This window comes from Callorhinchus milii, unplaced genomic scaffold, assembly GCF_018977255.1.
Source record: "Callorhinchus milii isolate IMCB2004 unplaced genomic scaffold, IMCB_Cmil_1.0 Scaffold2, whole genome shotgun sequence".
Taxonomy (NCBI): domain Eukaryota; kingdom Metazoa; phylum Chordata; class Chondrichthyes; order Chimaeriformes; family Callorhinchidae; genus Callorhinchus; species Callorhinchus milii.
Window position 1 is genome coordinate 95,590,761 of NW_024704743.1, and position 22,288 is coordinate 95,613,048.

Here is a 22,288-nt window from a genome sequence, read left to right on the forward strand (position 1 = left end):
GATTGTTTTTGAGTGGAATGACGATTTAGCAGAGGTGAGTGCGGAGCGGCAAGATTTGATAAGGTCCAGCCAGATCTGTTTGATTTGGATTTAAGACAGGTGCATTCAGCGGCACGCATCTGTGCTTTAAGGGAGCTGAGGTGGCTGGTGTACCATGGTGACTTACATGACTAGGAGATGGTTCGGGAGGAGAGGGGAGCAAGGGAATCGAGAGTGTAGGAGAGGGAGCTGTGGAGACGAGTGACCAAGGATAGGTCATAGGTCAAATACCACAAAGTTTTTCTTTAACCAGAGGGGAATTAAAGGCTGAAACGGGAATGGCTGAGGCACTGTACATTTAAAAAGCAGCTCAATACTGTGATGGGGTGAGTGTTCTTGCAGGATGAGATCAGAGGAGCCAAAGGGGCCTTTATCCAAGCTAATCTTGTGAACTGTTACACACTCCAAGATATTTTACTGTTAGGGTTATGTGTACCAGGTTAACACATTTAAAATGCTTACTTGAAGCTCATCAATGCGTAGTAGCCTACAGTCTTGTAGAAGAGATGTTGGGTCAGCATCTGTGGTAGTGCAACTCTGATTATTGACGTTGGTGGAAGTCCCAGGGAATTTCACAGCAACGTAGGCACCATCTACTTTCAATACCTTTTGAATAAATGGAAATGTATTTCTTTAAAAAATAAGTATGCAGCCTTATGCAGCAGTGATGTGTTTCAGCTGCAATGAATAGGAGTGGAAACTGCTGCTGTGAGTAATTTATACAGCTTATAATACACTATAGTTTAACAGAGTTTACAATTTTCTGCCAATGGTGTTCTACTGTAAGTAGATTTTATTGCAGTTTTACTGCAGGGAAAAATGTAATCACTTTTATAAGTGCCTCTTTGGCTTACGTTTGGTTAACACCGTCTTTATTACTACAGCAAGGAGTACTGTGGATTTTTTTTAAAGAAATCTTTGCTAGGTTATTTTTAGAAAATATTGTGCATTATTCCCTCATGTGTTCATACAAGACACAGTTTCATTACATCTAATTCAATAAAATACTAGATACATGATAGACACTGACCTTTCCCACTGGTACATTTTTAACATCTTCAACAAATACCACTTCTCGCAGTGGCCATTGCTCTTCATTCACTTTCTCTTCCTCTTTTGGAGCTGGAGTGGAACGTCTACGCTCTGTTTAGACAAAGAGAAGCAAACTTCTGCTTTGGAAGATCAAGTTGTTCATAACTTAAAAGATTACAATATACACAATACACATTTTGTATGTTTTTTTGGTCAGCTAACTCTGACATTGGTGAAATCCATCACCATGCTTGAGCGTCCAACCAGACAGAGCTCCACATATATATGCTACTTACATATGTAAATTTCCCTGGGTTTGGCATGAAATTTGATGTCCTTGGAGGGATGCATTCTGTTTATGTAATTCCAGTGTGTATTAGGCACATGTTGGCAGGAGCCAACTTGGCTTAGGGACTCCAGAGTGTGCCATTAATCACACAGTCAGGCAAGATTCCACACTTCCCCAGGTTGGACCACCCTCTCTATTTGGGCGCTGATTTGGCCGGGTTAACATGAGCTGAGTAAGACTGCTGTGTCCATTCAAGCCCCACTGATGAGCCAGGCTAGCTGGTCTGTCATCAGCAATGCCCCCGGAGTACTGCAGACCTGGCTCAGGAATCTGACTCCCAAAACCGCTTCAGGTGGGTGATTTAATTTTGCATCTCAACCAAGTGGATGATGCCAACCTGCATAAACCATTAATTAGACCCAGGTAAGAATATTGTGCCAGCTTCAGTGACTTCACTATCGGAAGGATATTAGTGTTTACGGTTCAGAGGAGATTTACAGTTTAAAAACTGACGTAATAAAGAAGGTCCAGTTTGTTACACTTACTGTAGGGTAGTGATGCACTGCTTGCGATAGAGGATGCATCACTGCAAGTGGATGCTGGGGAAGGAGGAGGACCCATTTCAGTCTTCACAGATTCTGGTTTATTCTCTGTCCTATACCAAAAAAAAATTAAAAAGCAGAACAGTTTTACGTGGAGAATCCGTCTTCTGATAATGGCCAAGTGAATACCAAAACTGTCTTTCTAAATGTGACCAGCCATTTTTAAAACCCTTCACACACAAGCTGGACCTCCCACACCCACCTTCCTACTCTCCCACCCTGCGCTCTCATACGCCCACTTTTCCCTCTCCCACGCCCAATCTCCCCTCTCACACCTTTTATAGTGGCTCTCCCCCACTCTTTCCTCTTCTCCTAAATTTCCCCTCATGGGTTTCCCGAGCTGACAGACCCACAGAAGTGATCGAGGCTGCCACCAGTGTGGTGCGTAGCAATGGCCTCTTGCTGCAAAATCTCACCACTGCCACTCTCCTGGTTTCATAGAGCAAATGCACAACCCCAGGGAAGCGGTGGGTGTGAGGCTCCTCCCAGGCCATCATGGGGAAACATTGTGGTGCCTGCGCCCAGGTCTGGGGGTGGTCAGACTTTATTGTCAGACTCTCACAACATAGATATCAGGCTCCAGACTCTCAGTGTTGTTTTCTCTCACACAGCATTATAATACAATATAATTGTTCTTCTCAGACTCACCACACAGGGATCAAACCTCCCCCAAAAATCTACAACTCCCAAACGCAACTACGAGCAGGAGACTTGACTGACAGGTGTTTTTTTCATGTTTATATAGACAGTTTTCCATTAGAAACATTTCAAATGGGTTAAAATCTCATAAAATAGCTACTTTACTTAACTTAGAAACTTTGACTACGTTTGTGGAAGGCCTGACTCTAAAAATGCCAACTCAAAAACAACAGCCGTGACCTTAGGGAAATTAATATAAAAAGTTAATGAACTTAAATAAGTGCATGTTCAATGTACAGCACTACATGAACAACTTACTTGCTTTCAGTACTTTTGGACAACTTTTCTAAGCTTTTCAAACTTTCCGGTGATCGCAGCTGGAATCGACAACTGTCATTCATGTTCCAAACTGATTCCATCAGTACACCGACTTTTGGAATGCCAGCACTGATGGAAAAAGCTACAGCTCCAGAGTGGTAAAGTGGATTATTTCTCAAACACACCTAATGGAACAAAGGCACATTTCTTTGCATTGCACTTCAGAGAAATTGACAAGTTGATGCATTGGGCTTTCATTTCTCAATTTGAAAAATACAAATAAAATTTTAGCTTCAGAAACATTTAAAATAGTAACTTTACTGCAGAAAAGTGTCATCATTCAGCTAAAGCACAATACGGTTTTGTCTAATCTTTCAACCATTTCAAAATGCCCTTCTCATTTTCAATAACAGAAGTCTCAGTTAATCCACAGGTTTATTAATCCATGCAAAAATATGGCAACTCAATTACAATTTTAACTGAAGACTTAAATATTAAAAAGAAACAGCCCTTCATTCCTCCTTCTGACCTGTGTTCCGACTGTGATGTTGGGTATTGACGAAATTCCTGCACTAGACTTTGGCTTTTTGTTTTTGGCTCTGGCCTTCTCGAGCATCTTCTTCCGCTGACTGAAAGGAACTACTCCCCTAGGAAAGAAACAAACATCCTTTGGTCTGCCAAATTGAAGTGAAATTTCTCATCATTGAAATATTTGGAAGCAATTTTAAAAATTGAAGCAAGCTTAAATCTTCAATTTTAATATTTCAAGTTAAAACAGCAGTAACTCAGGCTTCAGATTTTTTTTTAAAAAATGCTGATTTGTTAGGATTTCAAAGAACAGCACAGGAGAACCATGAGAAAGCAAGACAAGTCATTTATAATCACCAAAATCTGGATTGCAAACTTAATTAGACTCAATAAATCAGGTTATAATACCAATACTCCAAATATATGCAATTTCAAATGCATTATCGAACAAATTGACTGAGAGGGTGGTTAAACAAAAAAGCAGCCTTTCATGCAAGTTAGATTCCCAAGGCAAGCAGATTTTCAATTTAAAAATTCACGCTGTATGTGACATCCTGTGTGCTACACATTAAGCACAAGAAGCATCACTGATGCCACTTCTGTAATAAAGTAATGTGAGCAGCACGTCCTGTGCAGAGCATGAATCTTGTTTGAAGTATTGCCAGCAACAACCTGACAACTCAGAAGGCAGCTATTTTTCAGTAAAGGAAGCCAGATAGGCACCACTGGAAGACAGTGGTACATATAGGCCCTGGGTCATTCAGGGGATGGTCTAACAGGGTCGCCCTGTATCTACTCAAATTAATTAAATTAAATACAAACACTTACCACCAATACAGGTTATTCTCCAGCTGTGCACAAGTGTAGAGAGCACAACAATGTAGGGATACAATTCTTTCTCCCTGTAACTCGGTAAAAACTTGCACACTGTGTTCCAATTTAGAAGCGACAGAGCATAAAGTTTCATCCACCCATGTGGCAACCTATGAGACAAAGTGTATGGAATATATTGTTCCCTTTGCTAAATGTGCAGTACAGTCCTTCCCTAACCACAGGATACAGATTCCTTATATACTGTAGCCTTAATCAGAAAGCAGCATTTCACTTGTTCACATAATGAAGTGAATATACACAGATATTTACAAGTGTGGATGATATCAATATAGTTCATACTAGAAACAAAAGCATCATAACTTAGCTCACTCTTATATATAAAAACATTCTCGATGCATTCATGTTCTGTGGGAATGAAGGATGCAACTTAAAATGGGATGTAAGCATTTATGTTCATTACAGTGCAGTAAATACTACCACAGCAAAATTCTTTTGAGAATTCCAGATAGTTTAGTCCTCAATCCTGTAACCCAATATAGGTCCAGAAATGTGCTCAGTGGTAAATTTCAAGTGGGTCAATTGAACTATACTCACTTTGTTGCTCTCTGTAGCAACTGTAGCTCTGATGCTGTTTGCAGCCAAGAGGACAATCTTCTCGCTGGTTAAACCTAACTGCGTGGCTCGAGGATGATGCACAATTGGATTCTTCAAGGCAAAAAAAGTTTGATTTCAATTTGTGTGAAAGTTATAACATAGTATTGGACAATAAAAAAAAGCAATGTGAAGTAAAAACTGTATATTCCTACCTGTGCGTTCCTGTATGGCTCAGATTCATTCCACTTCCATTGATACAATTCACCTTTACTGCTTATTGCCACCAACTCAGAGTATAGCGCTCCAATAGCTATAAACTTAGTACCATCCTGCAAAAAGCAAATTTCAAATCAATCTAGCCCACCAGACCTGGCGACAATAGCCAGTTTCCTTCAATTTGCTTTAAAGAAGAAAATGTGCAACTGTGCTTCAAACATAAATTCACTGATTGGGACAAATTTAATACAATAGGTATGAGGTTTATCTCAATGAACTAGTGACTATCCTTTAGGGGAGGGTGGGAGACATAGGTAAGGGAGGGGAGAAAGAAATGAGGAAAAAGAAACTTATTTGTGAGTCGGTTACGTTGTGCTTTGACACAATGTACAAATAAATCCATCTGTATTACTTGTTTGGCTGCTGGCTTTCCCCCAAACCAGGTAATTAATATGAAGAAATGTCACTCACTCGGTCAGGCCACCACTGCAATTCTTCTCCCAGGGAAACAGGGCTTTGGACTGGAAGGCTTTTCTTATCCAAACTTGATTCGCCTTCTCGGCTTGTGGAGCCGCGTTCATTATCAAATGAGGAACCATCAAGCCACCTCCTTTCACGTAAACGTAAAACTGACTCACGTTCACGCAACAGATCGGAGTCTCTCTCTAAGGGAAGAAGGAGAACTGGTATGCAATGGGGTCACACCAGTGGAATAAAAATAAGCCAATCTCTAGGAAAACCCTTGACTGTACAACTAAAAGCAGTTTTACACACAACTTCTAAGGAATAACTTGCTCTATGACGGAACAAACATACTGAAATACTATAAACACTTCAATCTATTATATATTAATATACGCCTACCACCCCCATTCCTCAGAAAGTGTATCCAATGAATGTTTGATTCATATATTTCAACAGTTCTGACCACTGATATCTGGTTTGCACCAAGTTGATCTCAGCCAATGTGGTAACAGTAGTGCTACGTAAAAGGCACTCTTCATAGGGAAGGAGAGAGGAGTGTGGGGAAAAGAGAGAAGAGAAAAGGCTGCCAGGTTTCCTTGGTCTGATAGCTATCCAGCAGCCCCTGACGTAAATGCATACATGTCGCCATTGATTAAGGGCAAGGACAGAATGAGGTTTCACTGTGTAGCTCCTGAATTTGAACAGCCTACAAAAATTCAGTCAAGGATCAGACACCAAGAATAATCACTTGGGAAAGGTATCGGAGTGATAAATTGGCAATGGCAGGATACTCCAAGTAAAAGGAAGAATGGGAGTAAATCACTGTCATGATAATGGTGAATGAGAGATAATGGTGTCATCCTGGCTCTCACCTCCGAGTCCGAAGATTGTGGACTTTGAATTCACACTCTAGGCTGACACTCCAATGCAATGCTGGAGGAGTGCTTCCTGACTAGTGGTGCCGTTCTTCAGAGGAGACTACGGATAATCCGCCTCCTAAAAAAAAGTCCCACTGTTCCACAAAATAATCTCATCTTTAAATGGTTTGAATCTAACTACCAATTCTTGACCAAGAGGAAAGGCAGGCAACATGTTCAGACAGCTGCCACTATACTAGTATAAATGCCTGCAAAAAGTTCAGTGCAGTACAATTTCACTCTCTTGGAACTGTTGCTTTTAAGGAAAAGATCTTGTACTTTATTCTACACTCGCCCCCATCTTTCTCCCCCTCTTATCATGCACAAAATTTTACTTCATTAAATTTGACTTCAAATGGAAAACAACGTGTCCGAATGAACCATTTAATTTGGTTCTGAAAATCAGTCAGTGTTTCATTTTAAGAATCCAAGAAGCTTTCAGAAAACTCCCAAGTGTCAATTTCATATTCGTCCAGACTGAGTGTTTGCAGACAATGTTTGATTGTGGGCAACAGCACGCTAGGCTAGATTCTGTTCCAAGGTTCACACATATGTATTTTCCAACGAGGATCACTGGATAGTTATCATATTAGGAATCCTGTCCTAAAGATGCTTAAGCCAATTATGCTGTTCTAGCTATGATCAATTAATCGGACTGGAAAATGAGCGTTCAATCTTTTGAAAAACATCTACTTAGCAGATGAAACGACAAATGATTAAGAATAACTAGTGTCGTGTCTGTAATTCTTCAGTTTGCATAAAGTGGTGGTATGCTTCTCAAAGGCATCAAGACCACTAATTGTGTCCAATTTGGTTCCTCATGCTCCCCATTATTGTATACATGTACGATGAGCACAAAAAAAGGAAAGGTTTGATTTTTGTGACAGTTATGAGAAAAGAACTGACGATATACAGTTATTTAACAACTGCATGGTTACACGAATACATGATAGTCCATTCTTTTAGCGTGACCACAAGTTTGAAATATTTCCTTTAAATCCAAGTTCACCAGCAATTATTCATCTCCTGTAATTATTATGCCCAAGATGCCAAAACAAAAGAATTAGTCAGATCTGCGTCTTTCAGTTGCATACCCCAAAGCATTTTCTCAAAGAGAGAAAAACAGCAAATGTGAAAATGTTTAACCTAAAGTAGTAATGCTGAGGTATGTCAAAACTATAAACAACCCGTTAAGATTTGTCACATTACATTTCCATCACGCTGAACCACCACCAAAAACCTGACACAAAAATCACAACTCTAAGAGAAGGAAACAGTCTTAAAGCAGATGTGATCAATGATTTTGTCTGATAGTGAAGCGTCTTAAAGTTCTGTTGCCTTCCAGCAGTACCATCAACATTCTGGAATCACTGAAAAGCAACACTGCATCACATTTCAGTCAACTGCTATTTACCTCAAGTCTGTTTCCACTATATGCAAGAGAGCAAGTGGTTTCTTCCTAAATATTAGTCATGATTTCTTCACTTAATATATATTTACAACTAGCGTTGGTCGAAACAAATTACAATAAATTCACAGTTGTTACGACAAATCTAAAAGGCGAAAAGAAAATTGGGTAATGAGGAATCTCCTTGAAAAGCAGAACATCTAGTAAAATGATCTCAGCTTTAAAATACCTCTTGATGAGCCTAGTCTGGAGAGGGAAGAACGACGGAAGGAAGGATAACCAAAATAGCTGATGTCTTCAGAAAACATAGCATCAGCATCTATGATGACACTTGGATGTGCAGAATGTATGTCAGCATCCAGCAATGACATAAGATCCTCTAAGGAGGGAAAACAGCAATGTCAACAGCACAACACAAATTCCTGACAAAACTATTACATCATACAGAAAACTGTAGACAATGCATGCTGTAGACTAATCACCCCATAAATCAAAATAACCCTAGAACCATCATTATTTAAAAGTCACAAATGTAGCACAAATGTTACTTTGTGAAAGAGCAAAATTTTCCATATTCAACTCATCTCCTTCAGGTTTCAATATACTGGTTTTACTAAAACACCATAATCAATTCTTGCAAATTATACATTTAAACATTACAACCAGACATCCACATAACATTTGGGAAATTTCTGATCAGTTATGCAAAGTAAATCAAATGCATGGTTTGAATGCAACCATACATAACAGTTATTGGCTTATCCAAGAAACATCAGCATCTATGATGACACTAGGATGTGCAGAATGTATGTCCAAGAAACAATATTTGTTGTCTTAACAGTCAACAGACAAACCTTCCATAGTCTTCCCAAGAGGTGAGGCAATGGGAATACAATTTTTTTTAAAAAAACTTCAAGAACTCTTTTGAATTTAGATTCAGTAGTTCTAATTGGTTTTCTCTACAAATTGTGCAATTTGTTTAAAAATTAAGTAATGATAGCTGAGAGCTCTGAAGGTGGAAAAACAACTTGCGCATGCATCCACCTAAAATATAAAATGCCTCTCACGTGGGCTTTCAAATCACCTCACAAAGTCTTTGGGATCCTCGAGTATGGAAAAAAAGGTGAAATTTAAGATTGCTAACCAAAGGCACAATCAGAGAAATTTTCAAGGCAGGAGAGAAGGACTTTTGGGAGCATAGTGGCTTAAGTCGAGCTATAGATGGTGGGCTGGAAGAAGCAAGGAAATAGCAGACTGTACAGCAGGAAGTGGATGGCTAGAGAAATTGCAAAGATCATGGAGCAAGCTCAGGATAACCTACTTGAAAGGTTGTGAAGAGGACCTTGAAATCTATCCATGAAGTACTGGAAAGCAACAGATCCTGGTGAGGATTGAAGTAATGAGTACACAGAAAAGTATGCAGGAGAGAATATGGCTGGTGCAGGAAAGAATAGGGTGACCAAGAATGTGAGCACTGGAGAATTCTAGCCTTGAGGTGACATCGGTGAGGGTTTCAGCTGCAGAGGAGTAAGATTTGGATGTAAGGGGCCAAAGATCCAGAAACTGAAGTAATGTTGGTCAAGAAAGCTGATGCAAGACTTTAAATAGGAGTGGGATTTACTTTAAATAAAGTTTCACGATCACATAATAGTTCTGATAGTTAGAGCAAGCAGCCAGGGTGTCAGAGCCAGAGAGTGCTATTAAGATAGCTTGTTTTGTTGATGCTCAGCTGAAGAAGCTCATCCTGAACTTGATGTCGGACAGTCAGAAAAGCAATGAATCGAGGCAGAAGCAAAGTAAAGGTTGTTCATATGTAACCTGCACTCCCTCCTACAAAAGTGTCATCAAGGAAACATGCAGATTTTTAAAAAATAGAGCCTTGGTGCACTACCGGTGACCATGCAGGGAAGATAACGTGGTGAAGACTTTGGAAGACATAGAAATAAAACCGAGAGGTGGGTGATAAACAACAATATTAGATTTGTAAAGCGCCTTTCACGTTGGGCGGACCAAGAACTAAGACTAAGAACAAAATAGTCGTTAATGTCAAAGGCAGGAATGGAGTTGAGATGGTATAAAGTGCCGTGATCATAGTTTGATGAGGTGTCTTGGAGACTTGATCTAGGGCTGTCTCTATGCTATGGGTGGACTCAAAACCAAAATAGCAAGATCAACTGAAAAAAATGAACTAGTGGTATTGATACTTGCAGGTTGGTATTATTAAATCAATATTCACCCAATGATGATTAATCCAATATAAAATCTGATGTTCTGAAAGGAAACTTATGTAGTCACATTTAAGATATCATACATATTTTGAACATTTTGAAAAAATTTGGAAGCTCGCCATTGTACACAATTTGTCAATTGATGGTTTCTTCTTCAAAGTATGCCTACTGCTTATATGTTCACATAACAGAATGTTAGGTCTGCTGTTTATCCTTGGGAATAAAAGAGTGGAAGTTGATATCCGAAATCCCAATATCAAGCTCACAAACCTCCGGGCAAATAGGATTCACTTGCTGTGTCATCACCATCATCTCCATCTTCATCATCCCGACTAAGTAAGTTGTTTACAGCAAGATTGACATCCAAGTTAGTACGTTGTAGTTCTCGGATAATAACACTTCTAGACTTGCCTTGCAATACCACTTGTGCCTATTTTACAAGAGAAAAGATGAAATGTAGAATACTGTGGAAATTTAATTTAAATACAGAAAGGATATTAGTTATAGAAATATATTAACAGAAACAGAATTCATAAGATAGGGCAACTTATTGTCGCTCTGTCTAAAGTTCAATACTTGGGCTTATAGATTACCTAAAGCTCAATATCCAACAGTATATACCTGTGGAATTTGTAGTTCAGCATGATTTGTTTGGCTATTTCTCTTTCAAGTCTCTCTCTTACAAGTCTTCAATCATTACCAGAGATTCAACAACCTCACACCATCATCCCTATTTATGTTCCCGCTCAATATAGTTTAAGAATACAATCATTCCAGGCTTTACCTTCTCCGATGGATGAAGTCCTTATATAGGGCACAATTGATACCACTGAGAACTTCCTAACAGATGCATTAAGTAGATTCAATTACCTGAGATATAAGTTCCTCTGGAATGACTGACGCTGGAATAACAGGCTGTGGCTGGCTTCCCAACAGTCCGGATCCTCGATCACGACCAGTTCGAATGACTCTGGTCTGTCTTCTTGAATCTCTCGCTCCGGTTGATGATCGTCCTGATGCCCCACCACTCACTCCAGAACTCCACCGACTCCTGAGTGTGAAATTCAGAAAGTCTGAATTAGCTGAATCAATACATTTGTACCACAAACGATAGATTCACAAAGAAAATGAGCAAGACAGCTCAGAAATTAAAAAAAAGACAATAAAGCTCCCATCATATTTCAATTAGTAGGGGTTAAATTCAAACTTGACATCTGAATTTAAAATTCTTCATGGTCTTGACAAGTGATCTACTGACATAATAATCTTTACATTTGATATAGAGGCTTATCACTTTGAACCGTCTCAAAGTGCTTCATGAAGAATGTAATGTAAAATGTAGCAATTATGTGTAAGCAAATCATTCAACCAACACATGCATTCTAATCCCTTTGCCTTTCCTGACTAAAAATGGGTTAATGGGTAATCAACAATGGGTATACCCATTAGTTGTGCCTCCAATCGAGAAGTTACTTCAGCCTCCAACAAACAGTAAAAAGCCTGGTAGCACATTGAGCTCTAGGCCTTTTTGTCTGTGTAGTCGGTTTTGTGGTTTAGTTACACTGTCCTGAATAAACCTTTCACCTACCTAACAGGCCCTTCCTCTAGTCACAAGAGACGGTATCAGTGCTGAATTAATTAAAATACAACAGCAGTTTCTTAGGAAGACACTATTAAAAATATACTCAGGAAACTATTCCCCAAACGAGCCACATAATTAGGCAATTCTATCTAGTTTGTTGCTAATTTCTTTAATTTTCATTTAATTATCATTGTTCATAGCATAAAGATGCCTACTTGCTACATAAGTACTTCATCTAACTTGAGCCAATTCGCAATATAGAATACCATAGTTGTCATTTGGTTCACTAAGCATTGGATTCGCTAAGTATTGCAGCGACCTAATTTATCAGCATTATTTCTGTGTCTCTCACTTGAAGCTTATCCCAATAGAGCTCATCATATTGAAAACAGCATTTATATAGCATATTTCACATAAATGTTTCAAAATGCTCGACTAAATAAAAATTGATTAGAAATGAAAGTGCTTCTTATAATATGCAAGCACAGTAGTTAATGCTATTGGAAGGTCCCTTAAATAGGTGGAATAGGTAGCCAATAAATTTCAATGTGGCGTCAAATTTCAACGAAGAGGGAATATGTACCAAAATAACTAGAAGTGACCTTCTTTTAAAATACTTAAACTCCACCTGAATAAGGAAAATGGAATGATGAATTGGAAATAATAATAATCCTTGCATTTGCTTTATCGAGTCTTCGAGATGTCTCAACAGACAATTAATTTACTGAATAATGGTCACCGAGTGAAATCAGTACATAACCTAGTGATATATGGTACTTCCAGTCTCTCTAAGTTGCAAGGTTGGAAATCTAGTGTGGTATTGTTAAATGTAGAATAAACCTCTCTCGTCTCTGCCAAATAAAGTACCTCAACAAAATTGTAATTACCTGTGCAATCTCAGACTAGAGTTTATAATTTCTATCCTCCATAACAGTAACTAGATTTAAAAATTTGATGATAGAAATGTCCACATAGTACAGTGAAAACTCACCATTAGGATATTCCACTAATGTGTTAAGTTTTTTGCAAACTCACAGGAATAGAAACTCACTGGTTAATACGGTCAAACCCTCAGTACATTTGCTGACCTAAATTTCCACTGTACTGCATCACACAAGTATACCCATTATTTCTAATAAGCAATTTGAAAGCTACAATATACAACTTAGTTTGACTTTCGTAAGCATTCAGCCTTATTTTGAAGTCGGGTGCACAGTAAATATTCAACACCTCAAGTCTCAACTGTAAGCAAATGAACAGGATAAAGCAATCTTTAAAATGAGTGGCAGTGTTAGATAAGCAGTCACCAAGATCCCCATTCAGAAATTGCAGTTTGCTCGTGCAAGCAGCAAACTGTCACTGTACCTCTCCAGCTGATTTATAAACACTTCAACATCATCAAAAAATGCAAGCCAGCTACTTTTAGCAACCTAACTGAAAGCCAGCACAAAGAAAAAACAGACAACTCAATCGTAAGGATGATAAATCACATGTCTTGAATGAATCAATGCCATGCGCTCTAAATAGCTTAAAATTTACAGCAAGTGGTTTTCAAAACAATGTTTAGTGTTGTGGTAATAGTTACCATAAAACACCCTAACGAATCACATTTCTTTGGGACATGGGTTGTACTGTAGGTCACGTTGACCTGGAACCCTGCCAAAACTTACCCAAGGGGGTTGCCTGCCAGTCTGCCCAGAGTATCAGAACCAGACAGAAACCATGGGGAATCACTACTCCTGCCTGGCCTGGAAGTCCTTCCTGTCCCTGAACCACTGCTCAACTTTGAACTGGAAATAAAGATGGGAGATGGGTTACAATACAGGCATCCTGCAGCTTAGGGACTTTGCATTTGCTGCAGCTGGTAAAAGACCACCCAGAACAACACCCTTGGGCAATTTCTAGCATTTAATACTGCAGTACATACTCACTATGTTTTTTGTTACCAGTGCTCAATAAAAAAATATATTAACAGATTTTAAACATACTGTGTGTACTTTTGCCTTTAAAAATGTTTGTTCCATCTCTCTGTTGAACTGAGCCCAATACTGCACCCTATTTCCATTTATTAAACCGAACTATTTGAAAAAACTGACCATGCTAACCTAATATTTTAAACAAACATAACTTGGATACATGAGTGTCAACTCAACGAAGATCAATGTTTATTTTAAAAAAAACTCAAAGTAACTGTACTATAAATTTCAGAAAACTGCTTGTGGTGTCCTGCTGTTAACATGTTGTTTTAACTATGATTCCCATTGTAAGTGGAGGTTTCTAAAGTCATTTCTAAATTGCCTTGGGATTTTTGCCACACATTCCCCAGCTGAGCTCAACCTTGCAGACTATTTTCCCTTTAAAGTTAAAAGTTTGAAAACTAAGGCACTATTTTAAACAGGCATAAAGTGGACTTATGAGTGTCAAAACATAAAAGATCAATATCTGTTTGGTTTGAGAACCTCAAGGTAGCTACACTTTAAATTCTAGAAAACTGCTAACGGTGGCTTGCTGCTGTTAACATAACGTTCATTTCCACTGTAAGTGTAAGTGTAAATTTTAAAAAATAGCCATTTCAAATATGATTTGAAATAAGATTCCAAAAGTACAAATACAATTTCGGATGTGCTCCAAGAGAAGTTACTCCAACTAGTTAGTTGGAAGGACACAGTAATGTTTAACCTAGTCTGTTTTGCTGAATCAACACAAAAATTCTCATAAATCAAGTTTGAGCACACATTATGTGCGACTGCTGAAACAACCTTGAGAATGTAGTTTTGCCAGGATGCTGATTACTGCAGTACAAATGCAGGTACTGAGTATAAATTCAGCTTCAATTCAACCAACAAAGAACTTTTAAGGAAATAATTTTGCTGTCATTTAGACATTAGGTCAAACTCCCAACTTCTCAATATTTTAAACAAACTAACCAGGATCGGGGCCAATTAGTGAAACTCTGCACATATGCTTGGTTACACATATACAGAGTCCTCTTCAGCGGGAGCAATTCAGTGTGGAAAATTTAAATTTAGGCTTCTCATGCCCAATTGCTGTAGTCGCACGTCTTTTAGGAGTACAAATCAGGCACATTACCCACATGCTTAAGCCATTTTCTGGCAGAAAAAAAGGCACTTGAAAAACTTAAATATTTGGTAGTCTTATAAAAATTTGTGTTCAGCAGCAGAATGTTAATAGATAATAAGATGTTTGCTTGTCTACAACACTTACATACACAATTATTTATGTACCTCAAAAAACATTTAGTTTGTTACCTATATGCGATACAAAATGATTATATATATATATACATACACACACATAGTTTAGCAGTATGTACATATATATATATACACACACAATATATATTATAATATATATACACACACACACTGCTAAACTAAAAATATCCAAATGTTCAAAGTAATTAATATGATGAGCAGAGTTGGATCCTTACCCATCAGTGGTGTCAGGTTTTCCCAACTCTAGCCTGTCTGGTTGAACAGCAAAACTAATTCTACATATACGACCATCCTAAGAGGAGCAACAGAAGAATTTGTAAAAGTGAAAGTCCAGCAATAGCCAACTTTAAGTTATATATTATTTCAAATAACAAATTACAAAAAAAATCTAACTGATTTATAGCAACACATCGTGAAAAATGGTTTGGTAAAATTACTAAGTACTTAGATATAAAGGTGGAAGGGAAACCTTTTGTTATAAACGGGTTGCCCATTTCTGCAAGTGAATAACCTGGAGAATGCCCCTCAATCCTTACTGTTTGCTATCATAACGTATGTATTTTGCAAGTCTCCAAGTCAAAACAAAAGTCAGAAAATTGATGATTTACACCTAAAAATTCAATCAAGTGAATGAAATATTTTATCCTTTAAGGTCCTGCTATAAACTAACCCTGAGACTATTTGTACTGATCAGTTGTTTGCTATTTAATGTTCTTGGGACTATGTAATGTTTTTGGTAGACAGCCCAATTGCGTGTAGACCTTTTAAAATGAGAAAGAAAGGGATATAAAGGTGATGGTGTCTGCTTTGCTCTCTGTATTATCTGGGAATATGAAAAGAATGAGCTTGAATTACTGAGTAGGAACATTGTGTGTGCAGAAGAACATTGAGTTTGAAGATAGCTCAGGGAGTTTAAGTAGATAAATCATTTATAGGAAGGATAGTTACATGAACTAAATAGGAAACTAAACTGGCGCAAAAAATAAAAACATTGGGATTCATTTCAAGTTGATTTGGGGGGGTGAACGGGGACGAAATTGTAGATAATAAGCTCAGGAAAATACCCGACTTAGTTCTCATGAGTGACCCAGACCCGATTCAGAGGGTAGTTGTGATCACTCAGTGGCCATGACCTGAGCCAATAGAAAAGCGCGGACATATTTGCAAAAAAATTGCAATCTGTGTGCTATTGAGGTACATTTTACTGCTAATTTTTTTCACTTTATTGATAAAAACTAAACATAAAATATTAGACTTGTAAAAAAATTAATTGCGTCTTTAACATAAACAGAGTAAGGAGCCATCAGCGAGGCGACAGGAGCTCACCACTCCCCATCTCTCAGAGCTGGCAGCGCATAGACTCACAGAGAGAGAGACACACACACTCAGATTCAGAGAGACACACATACAAACACACACCTGTACTCACAGACAGAGAGACACACTCACACAAACGCACTCAGACACAGAGAGGCACACAGACGAGCACGAACACACGTGCACACACACGCAGAGGCGCTCACAGGCGGAGGCGCGCACGCTCACAGACAGACACATGCACACTCACTCACAGACAAGCTCACAGACACAGAGACGCGCACACTCACACACAGTGGGAGACACACTTGTGCCCTCTCAGACCCAGACAGAGGGAGGCACGCACGCACTCGGACCCAGACAGAGGGAGACACGCACTCGTGCTCTGGGGCCCAGACAGAGGGAGACTCGCACGCGCGCTCTCGGACCCAGACAGAGGGAGACACGCACACGGGCTCTCAGACCCAGACAGAGGGAGACACGCACTCGTGCTCTGGGGCCCAGACAGAGGGAGACTCGCACGCGCGCTCTCGGACCCAGACAGAGGGAGACACGCACACGGGCTCTCAGACCCAGACAGAGGGAGGCACGCACGCACTCGGACCCAGACAGAGGGAGACTCGCACTCGTGCTCTGGGGCCCAGACAGAGGGAGACTCGCACGCGCGCTCTCGGACCCAGACAGAGGGAGACACGCACACGGGCTCTCGGACCCAGACAGAGGGAGACACGCACACGGGCTCTCGGACCCAGACAGCGGGAGGCACGCACGCGCGCTCTCGGGCCCAGACAGCGGGAGGCACGCACACGCGCTCTCGGGCCCAGACAGAGGGAGACACGCACACGGGCTCTCAGACCCAGAGAGAGGGAGAGACACACACAAACGTGGATCCAGAGAGAGAGAGACATGCATGCGCGCAGACCCAGAGAGAGAGAGACATGTATGCGCGCGGATCCAGAGAGAGAGAGAGAAATGCGAACGCGGACCAGAGAAAGAGAGACTCGCATGCGTGCGCTTAGACCCAGAGAGAGAGAGAGAGAGAGAAAGATGCACGCGCGCACTCAGTCCCAGAAAGAGAGAGAAGCACACACGCACAGAGACACAGAGAGAGCACTCAGACCCAGAGAGAGAGAGAGACGCACACGCGCACTTGGACCCAGACGGAGAAAGAGTGAGAGAGCGAAAGAGAGCGCACAGACCCAGAGAGAAAGATACATGCGCACACTTGGACCCAGATAGAGACATACACGCACACAGACACAGAGAGTGACAGATTGGGAGACATTACTCAAGAAAAAAATCAGTTGGAAGACAAAGGAACATTCTTCAAAAAAATTAAGAGCATGCAGGACAAATGCAACGCGAGTAAATTGAACAAAAACACCCCAAAATAGATCAATAAGAAATAAAAAGGGAGAATAAAAAAAAATTCAAAAGTTTATTTGGGGTGGCTAACAGTCTGAATACAGAAAGTGGCACCGGAAAGTGACAACAGAAGCAGATGAAAAAGATCATGATAAAAAGTTCTTTGACAATTCTAATAGTAAAAGGTTTAACCCTAAAGTGGCCAAAGATAGTTAAAATAGAATAAATATGATATCATGAATGCAAACTACAGTGGAGTCTCATATAATGTGATGGTTAGGATTCATAAAATCACAATACAAGACACTGGATAACAGCACAAAACTAGTCTGCTCACTCTGGAAGACAATTTCAGAGAGCAGGGGCAAAGCCACCTCCCAACAGTAGAATGGAGGGGACAGGTATTAGCTGAGGGAGCAGAGAAGGAGTGGGGCAAGGTTGTGGAGGCAACTGAAAGAAGCAGAAGGTAATTTTAAAGTTGATCCACCAGGATAGGGAGACAGTGGAGTAGGACCGATTAAAACTGAAAGTACATTGGGAGAGCTCTTTATTGGTTACATATATTTATTCTATATCAGATTCTTAAAATAGCTCATTCAAACATTTCATATCATTTCCCTGAAAAAGTCACTTCAATATTATTTCAAAGTAGACACTGATAATTTATATGCAGCATATAAAGTTAATAAGTTCTGAATGCAAATACACTACCTCTAGGAGAAACGCTGCATGGTTTGGTCCCACCACACACTGCTTAATTGTAGCTTGCTCCAAAACATTCAGAGGTGGATGACTGGGAAAAAAAAGAGAAAATTAAGTTACTCAAATGTAAAACATGTGTAAATATTGTCATCCTTGTTCCTCAAGCAACTTGAATCCTCTTTGGCGTAGACCTTGGAGACCTACACTGAAGCCTTCAAAAATCCATTAGTTGATTCTTCTGGCAGCCAGAAAAACTTTCTCTTATTTTAGAGGCAGAAAGAGAGAGAAAGAGAGATTAAAAAGAGAGCAAGAGAGACAAAAGAATAGATTAAAAACATAGGGTGGGCGGGGAGGGGAAAAGAGTCATGAAGGAAGTGAGAAAGAAAGAAATATGGTAGAGAAATGAGGGATAGATAGAGAATATGCCGGGGGAGGGGAGGCTCAGGCTGCCGAAACCCTCACCCACACATTCGTCACATCAAGGCTCGATTATGGAAACTCTTCCTCATCGGCCTTCCCAACTCTTCCCTTCACAAGCTGCAGACCATCCACAACTCTGCAGCTCATTTAGTCTCACACAACAGGTCCATGACCCCATCACTCCCACCCTCGCCCAACTCCACTGGCTCCCCATTCCTCAGAGGATCGAATTCAAGATTCTCGTCCTGTCTCTTTGACCTGCTGACTCCCTACCAACCTGCCCATTCCCTCCATTCAGCGGGCTCCGACCTGCTCTATGTCTCCCACCATCAATGGCCGGGCTTTCAGCCTCTCTGCCCCACACTCTGGAACTCCATCCCACAGTAACCCTTCGCTTCCTGATGTGAGAGGCGCTCTATAAATGTAATTGTGTGGTTGTTGTGGTGAAGAGAACACAACGAGAACAGGGGAGGGAGAGAACATGACAAGAAGAGGGGTGGAGAGAAAGAGAAGAGTCCAACGATAAAGGGGAGGGAACAAGAGGAGGGGAGAGAAATTAGGACCAGGATCGGGATGGGGGAAGGGAGAGAATATGAGGACAGAGCCCGACATTATCCATCAATGATTATCCCCCCCACCATCTCAGCCACACCACATGCGCACTCGAGATTGTCTCTTCCCTTTCCTGCCCGCGCACATCACAGGTGAACCTCTACTCACCCACCACAGGCAAACCCCTCTTTCCGCCCTTCCTCTGTACATACAACACAGGCAAACCCTTGTCTCTCCCCCCACCACCACCATTCCCAACCATGTGCAGACTCACACCATTAAGAATTGGACTCACTATAGTATCAAATTGTCCTTGATCATTCATTTTTTCTCCAATTTTCTATCTCTTTGACTCTCTGACTCCAAGTTGATTTTATCGAAATCCTAGCCTGCATCTAACTGATGAATAAACATACTTTACCTTGGATTATAGTTGCTGCAAGGAAACTACTGTTCCTGGGAGCTTGTGCGCAGCTAAATTTGGGGATTTAAATGCCGAGGTAGAGATTCTTCTCACCCAGCTCATTTTAACTTTCCAAGCCAAAGTCCTAACAATTAAGACATATCTAACTCGACAAGAGACAGAAGACATACCAATGCCCCCAATAGTAAACTGCATTGTTTAGCTGGTTAAACTCCAGCATTGCCCCAAAGCTCAATTTAGGGTCCCAAGCACCGTCTTTGTAACCTACGCATATGCAGTGAGTCTCAATCGGTATCAGCCTGAATAAGTGGTAGTACTCTTGCCTCTGGGTCAGAAGATTGTGGGTTCAAGCCCACGTCAGAACTTGGTACCCACGTACTCTAGGTTGACATTAAGGCAGTGTCATGGATGCACTACATTTTCAGATGTGCCTTCCTTCGGATGAACCAAGGTCTCACCAGCTTCAGGTGGATGTTAAAGAGAAGAGGGGAGTTTTTCCCTGTATCAGGATGCTACATTCTTGTACAGAGATGGTCACTACAACTTCAAAGTAAATCTTGTGAAGTGTTTTGAGAGGTCTGCCCAATGTGAAAGGCATTATATATCAATACAATAATTAAGATGAAGAGGAGAAAAATAAAAAAACGCAGCCATTTAGCTAATTTTTAGTGTCACTGTTTGCTTATCCAATGAAGCCACCTAACTTAATTCCATATGCATGTAGGTTAGTGTGCTTGCAGCTATGAAGGGTCAAGAAAGGAAGGTTCAGAGGACAGTAGGGGTGATGATCATTAAACAATAAAAAATAAAAAAAGGTTGCAACAGAAGCTGGAACCTAGAAACGCATCTATAAGATCATTAAAGCAATCATGGTTGGTTTAAAATAGTAGAGGGGCAAGAAAAAAATGCAAAGTAAGCAGATAATTGCAGAAAATCGTTATGGAGTGCTGGTTGGAATTTTTTTTCTTTTTTAAGAACCACGACAGAAGTTAAACCTCAACATATTTATATTGAGCAAGTATATTGGGCTGCCATGTTCGACTACAAATATACTGCGACTCCACTTTACAATACTAAATCCAAGGATCATTACTATAAAAGCTCCTCACGAGAGGTTTCCAAGATGCATCTCCTGTGGACCCACAATTCACCAGGATTTCAATCATGATTTGAAGTTCTGTACAAAGTACGCCCAAGTAAAACCAGCCTTCAAAAACATTCCAGACGGAAGTTAACTTCATGCACTGCAACCTATCACAACAGCTTCAGAAAATTCTTCAAATGGGAAAAATCACTCTCAGGGAAGGTGCTACTTACCCCCACCACCACCCTTTGGAACTCCACCCCATATTCCCTTTGCCTTGCTCCCTCCCTTGCCTCCTTCAAGGCATTTCCCAAGACCCTTTTCTTCGACCGCACCTTCGGCCATCCTCCTACCCTCCCTGATACCAATCTCCACCCACCCCATCCAAATTTCTGACTGTCCAGTGCCTTTGGACGTATTCCCGACGTAAAAGGCCCTTTACAAATGTAACTTTGTATTTTTTGCACTTGTATTACAAAAATGGGTTTGATTCCCGGCAGGGCAAAACCTTGGGCAAGTTTCCTTACGCCACACGCCTAATAATAATCTCTCAAGAAAAAGAACAATAATAAATTGGTCACTTCAATCCACCACTGTTTGTGGGACACTGCTGTGCGCAATTGGCTGCCGCATTTCGCCCACAAATATACAGTCAATTCACTTAACAATATATTCTGTGAAGCGCTTTGAGATGTCTATTATTATCAAAGCACAATAATTTCAAGCTTAGATTTCAACATTAACGGGTAATGAGTAGTTTCTGTTGATAACACCACTGGTTTTGATTTGCAACTGGATACAATTCTACTGTAAGCATTGTATATTTAACTACAGTAGATAAAACATGATGTACACTACACCTTTCTCTTCCCCGCCAACCCATTAAAAAAAATCGCTAAATAAAAATGTTGAAATAATTCCCCTCAAATTAAAACCTACAAATTAAACTTTGCAGTTAGTTAATGTCATGGTATCCTTCTAATGCAATAAGCATCAATCAAGGTTTCTAAACACATAAAACCAACTATAGCCATCGCAGAGGCATGTGTAAACAAATCCTGACACCAGAAAGGCATTGCTGGTGTCAGTCTGGCTCAGTTGATCAGCCTCTTAGTCATAAGGCTGTGGGTTCAAGACCCACAACAGGAATCTGAGCTCAAAGTCTAGGCTGCCACTTCAATATTGAAGGAAAGTTACATTGTAAGGAGAGAGAAGATAAGCAGAGTTTCATTGGGGCTTAGCTGGTTCCAAGGTGAAATGCCAGGCAATCGAATAATGGAATCGAATCAGTCCTCTGTGGCAGTTTCATTAATCTGATTCCTGTACCGCTGTTGATCTACCAGTTTGGCTAATCAATGGAACTTGGGAGGAAAAAACTGCACTCAACAACAACAACTTGCATTTATGTAGCGCCCTTCACATGGGTAGCATCCCAGGAGCACTTAGCTCCTGATTACCCATTATAGCTTTGGCTTTCAGGGTCGAGTGGCCTTAGCT

At 40.3% G+C, this 22,288-nt stretch overlaps 1 protein-coding gene across 1 annotated transcript in view; it reads right to left on the bottom strand.

Moving 5' to 3' along the window:
• Nucleotides 1–22,288, bottom strand: part of ubr5 (ubiquitin protein ligase E3 component n-recognin 5) — an 81,427-nt gene that overhangs the window by 46,566 nt on the left and 12,573 nt on the right. Inside the window, 15 exon segments of the mRNA XM_007887953.2 lie at nt 502–645; nt 1,070–1,182; nt 1,906–2,015; nt 2,920–3,104; nt 3,449–3,566; nt 4,276–4,430; nt 4,876–4,986; nt 5,088–5,204; nt 5,563–5,774; nt 8,111–8,260; nt 10,380–10,539; nt 10,980–11,160; nt 13,362–13,481; nt 15,143–15,219; nt 18,321–18,402. Of these exon segments, the coding sequence (XP_007886144.2) occupies nt 502–645; nt 1,070–1,182; nt 1,906–2,015; nt 2,920–3,104; nt 3,449–3,566; nt 4,276–4,430; nt 4,876–4,986; nt 5,088–5,204; nt 5,563–5,774; nt 8,111–8,260; nt 10,380–10,539; nt 10,980–11,160; nt 13,362–13,481; nt 15,143–15,219; nt 18,321–18,402 (2,035 nt within the window).